The sequence below is a fragment of the Thermobia domestica genome, chromosome 6 (assembly GCF_964235325.1).
Source record: "Thermobia domestica chromosome 6, izTheDome1.hap1.1, whole genome shotgun sequence".
In the NCBI taxonomy this organism is placed as follows: domain Eukaryota; kingdom Metazoa; phylum Arthropoda; class Insecta; order Zygentoma; family Lepismatidae; genus Thermobia; species Thermobia domestica.
In genome coordinates, this window is record NC_137459.1 from 184,207,803 (window position 1) to 184,212,993 (window position 5,191).

At 35.1% G+C, this 5,191-nt stretch overlaps 1 protein-coding gene across 1 annotated transcript; it reads left to right on the plus strand.

The window, feature by feature from the left end:
* Positions 1-3,765: 3,765 nt before the first annotated feature.
* On the plus strand, positions 3,766-4,278 carry LOC145687387 (uncharacterized). Its single transcript, XM_081760842.1, has one exon. It carries the CDS (start codon positions 3,766-3,768, stop codon positions 4,276-4,278), a length of 513 nt encoding a protein of 170 aa, XP_081616968.1.
* Positions 4,279-5,191: the final 913 nt, after the last annotated feature.

Sequence of the window (5,191 nt, forward strand, 5' to 3'; positions counted from 1 at the left end):
TAAATATGAACAATTGCAATTAATACTAGAGAAGCTAGAAAAAAGAAAAAAATAACAAACACACGTTATAATAAAGAAGAGGAAAATACAATAATAAATAAAATAAAACTAATAATGAAAATAATAGCAAATTAAAGTACATGAAAATAAAAATTCAGAAAAACAAATAATCTTGCGAAAACAGACTAAAATGTGTTACTGGTTTCCACTCCAAATTGATATCGTCTCTGCAGGTTGACTTTCAAGGCATTCTGCGGCTAAGTTGATCAAGATCTCTATTTTCGGAAATAATGTATGGACAATAAAGTCATTCTCCACAGCAAAGAATAAAATAAGCACTTTGTTAATGAAGTCGGAACCCATTGTTTAAAAATAGAAAGATGAGTTAAATAAACTTTTATTTTGTGATTATTCTTTTCCTGTTACTGCTTAGTTATCTCTGCAGGTGCGTATTTCCATGGTACACCTGTGAATCATGTCATTGGAGGGTGGGGGATAAATAGGGTATAAAAGAATCGCCCTTGATATCTAATTCCTTAATTTTAGTGTTTTCGTTGTTGGCTGAACATAGTGATTCAACGTAGAAATGGAGTTTATAACAACTAGCAGAGGTAATCGTCTCTTAGTTCATGCAGGGTCCCAGTACTACATGCAGAGAGAAAACAGGGATCATACAGTATGGGTAAGTATCGTATTAATAGAATTAGGATTTTCTGTAAAAATTCATGTTTCCTTTTTTTATGTTCTTAATTTCTTTTCTTTTTTTTGGGGGGGGGGGCGAAGGCTTCATATAATATGACTAGACATCGGATTTTTATGCAAATGCATTGTTTGCTCGTATGCATCTCTGTTAAATTTGGTAAGGGTTTCTAGAAATAATAATATAGTCCGAATTTCAAGCTTTGTAGTGCATATAAATGCATATTTCAAAGGTTAGAGCATATATTAGTACTCAAGAGCATATTCAGCACATTTTATAAGTTTTTATTTCAGATGTATGCTTACAACATGGAATAAATCCAGTTTTAGTTTATATTTTCAATACATTTACATGCCTATGCAACGGAAGGGCTTTTTGCATGAGAAGATGGAAGAATTCCTAATTTATAGACGACCAATAATGTTAGAAACCGATCACCAGAGCAGAAATGCCCACAATTTCCAAAACGTTAAGAGAAATCTGATAATAATAATGACATTGTAATATCGTGTCGACATCAATTCAGAAACAAGAGATACGAGTATTGCTACTCAGTGAATGCTTAGCTCTAGTTGGTGAAGTTCGACACGAGCTCCGGTCATTTTCTGGTAAATTCGGGCACTCCTTGAAAAAAAATGACGGATCTTATTGGGAGAAACTCCAACTAAAAATAATTGAAGCCATGGGAAAATATCTCCAAGGGTTAAATTTCAATTTGCCAGAATATATATATATACTACACTTGCTCCTCTGCGTAAATATTGTATAGTAACATCTATTGGTGTTAATAGTTCATTTTCTGGCTACAAATGTCATAAACGGATACCAAAAAATGAAGAGAAGCATCTTGTGATACACTGTAAGGCTAATTGCGGGAAGAGTAAACCCTTGAAAACGATTATTATTATTATTATTATTATTATTATTATTATTATTATTATTATTATTATTATTATTATTATTATTATTTGTACAATGGAAACGTGTAGACTCGTATTATTTCGTCCCGGCGGGAGCTCATGTGGTTCGGATTCCACGTTAATAAGTAGGCCCACGTCTCATATAGACTCGATGCTGAACGGAACGTTAAACTCAAAATCAACTCAACTCGTATTATTTCGTGTTAATTGAATCCACTGTAAAATACAAATGTCAAGAAAACCAGAGATCGTGTTCTCATATAACTTAATTCCATTATTTGTGTGTGTTTTAAAACGTTAAGAGTATGTAACCTATAACTATTATAAAAGTAAATTCTAAAAAGAAGTCCCTGAAGTTGTATGCATATTTCATAAATTTTAAGTGCATAAAAATCCGATGTCTAGACATGACATGTTCTCGTAATACATGTTAGTTTCTTTTAATGAAGTAGGTTAGCTTATATTGAACAACATGGAATAACCTTGGAATTGTGGATTTAATACATTCTTAGTTTTCTTGGTGGTTGTTTTCATAAACTGGGCACCGATCGTCTAAGGCACTCGAAAATATGCAATAATGTATGATATCTTACTTTATGATATCTTACATGTATGATGGTATTTTGAAAATTTCGTAACTTTTAATCTTTATCTGAATTACAAGAACAGTATCTGTATTACTTTTAATCTTTATCTGAGAGGACAGTATACTTGCTTCTCTAAAGCATAAATATTTTTTTCACGTTGTTTTAGTACTTCTAATATAGTAAAGCCCCAATTATCCGCGGAATTTAGTAGCAAGGGCACCAGAGATGACGAAAATCTCCGACAACCCAAAAATATTTCAGCATAAACATTGTTTTATTGTACGAACAAGACATAATAAAACTTTTAAAATATGTACAATACAGCAGAAAATTGGAAATATTGATTTTTACAATGCAATTTATTTTTATGTATTAGAACATACAGTACATATCTGCGTACGGATTGTCATCCCGCAGCGACTCGAGTACTTATGAAAAATAATAGTAGGCGGCTGCAGCAGGGCTTAAAAAAAAAGTACTCGCGGATGATCGGAGCTTTACTGTGTTTAAAAATTAACTTTCTTTCATGTGATATTTTGCCTAAACAAATATCTACACATATATAATTGCGTAAAAGGAAGTAATAACACAAATTCGCATGATTTTATGTTTCATTTTTTAAACAAAAGATACTTATGAATAATAAATTATTTTGTACATTTGTAACCGAGCAAACGCTTTTTTATGTGTGTGTACGTATATGCGAAAACACATTTCAATTGTTTATTTCAGAAGCTGATGTTTTTTTTATTATTATTATTTTAGCTATGCATCAACAGACAGAAGGTAAATTGTCATGGCAGGCTCAATCTGCCCAAGACAGAAGATAAAATAGCAGTTGTGGAAAGAGATCATCAGTGTGTACCTGATGTTGCAGTTTGCGAGATACGAAAGCGACTTTCAAATTGCAAGAAGAGAGCAAGAGACGAGATCCTTACACCAGTGTCTGTTATCTTCAAAGAAGAAATGGCTGTTCCAATTTATCAAGGTCTGGACCTAGTAACCTCCATACCATCCTATGATCAGAAGAAAGGGGGTTTAAATGGTGTTAGAAGGAAATCACTCGGCATACATCAAGGTGCACCGACTCCTAGAAATAGGGCCTATCTGCTTTCCCGATTATATGATTCGGTTTGAAGATGGTACCTCGTTTTTACAGTACGACGCACTGGAAGGAGACGGACGAATTCTGTGTTTTGGTTACGAGGGTTTGAAACCAGCACTGAAGGAAAGCGAACAATGGTTTTTTGACGGAACGTTCAAGAGTTCCTGTAAGTATTTTTCCCAGTTATACACCATACATGCAGACATAGGAAGCACACATGATAAGACACTGGTTGTACCGGTCTTGTATGCATTGTTGCCAGATAAAACAGAGCGAACATACGAACAACTGTTTACATTTCTTAAAACGTGGTCTGGCCAGAACGAACCTCGAGTGTTAAAAATAGATTTTGAACTTGCTGCAATCAATGCGTTGCGTGCAGTGTTTCCCAATTCACAGGTTTCCGGCTGCCATTACCATTTCAACCAGAGTATCTGGCGGAAGATTCAGAGTATGGGTCTCATCGAAGAATACCTCCACAATGAAGATGTACGCCATCATGTTCGCATGTGTAGTGCATTGGCATTAATACCAACAAGCAGGATCGATGAAGGTTGGCTCACCGTCATGGAGGACTGTCCATCTGGCCAGAAAATCGAAATGTTCAACGATTATTTCATTGAACAATGGATGGATAATCCAGATGTTCCAAGAGAAATATGGAACTGCAACGGTCAAAGGCACAGAACAAACAACCCAGTGGAGGGTTTGCACAATAAGTTAAATCGCACCATATCTAAGAGTACACCACATATCTTTGAGCTTGTGAGTGTATTAAAAGCAGATGCGACAGCTAGTTTTTATGCTTTCGCGAGACAGGGCTTAGACTGCAATTCGGAGAAGCGTAGAAAATTCACTTACATCCGTCTTCACGAACGATTGCAATTAGTCCTGGAGAAGCTAGAAAATGGCGCAGACCTTAAAAATTGCTTGAGAAGCTTGAGCTATCTCCAAAAGCTAAGATAATGGGCTATGAACTGTAAAAATGGGTTGACGACGTACAAAAGTAGAAGGTTCCATCTTAACGACGTGCTGTTCGCTCGGAAAATAACAAGATGACAAAGTTCTTCTTAGAACCGCCTTGGAGTATGGAGCTAATATTGTGTGTTTTACAAATCACAACGTTTTTCTATGCTCTAGGGCGGGCACATTTTTCTTCGATTGTTGAACTACCTGTCTGAATTCTCTGATGTGCTGCTTATTTTATTCTTTATTTATTTTAATATGTGGTTATTCTATCTTCTGTCCCTAATTATTTTAATTTTTGATTATTCTTTATTTGTTCTTATTTTCATTTGCTGTTCTTTATGTATTAATATCAATTTCCGATAGTTTCTGTTATTTTTTTCATTTATTTCAATTTCTTATTGTATATGCTATTTTTCTCTTCTTCTTTACTATTGTTTTTATTTGCTGATTTCTTTGTTCTTACTTGTTCTTTGTTATTTTAATTTCTGCTTACTTTCTTCATTATTCTTTTTGTGAAAGTGAAACATTTTCTAAGCTCTCCTTCTCTAATATTAATTGCAATTGTTCGTATTTAACTTGTATTTGCTCTTTCTCTGTTCTTACTTAGTTCATAGTTGTTCTGTCCCCCCTCCCCTTGTAGTGAAAGAAGTTTCAGGGTGAATCACGTGATTGCAGATGGACCGTGTGAAAATGCACCACACCTGCTGACTGATTAATGCGATAACCAGGACCGTGTGAAATAGCTCGATAATGAGCACCGTGCGAGATTGCACCGTGAGAAAATGCACGTCACCGTTTTTTCTATCTGGACAACAACCTTCGGGCTATCTCTGCTGGTACAGCCGCCGTGCTTCGAGTGCATTACTATCCGCCAACCCCTACCCGAATGCATACTGGCCAATTCTGTATG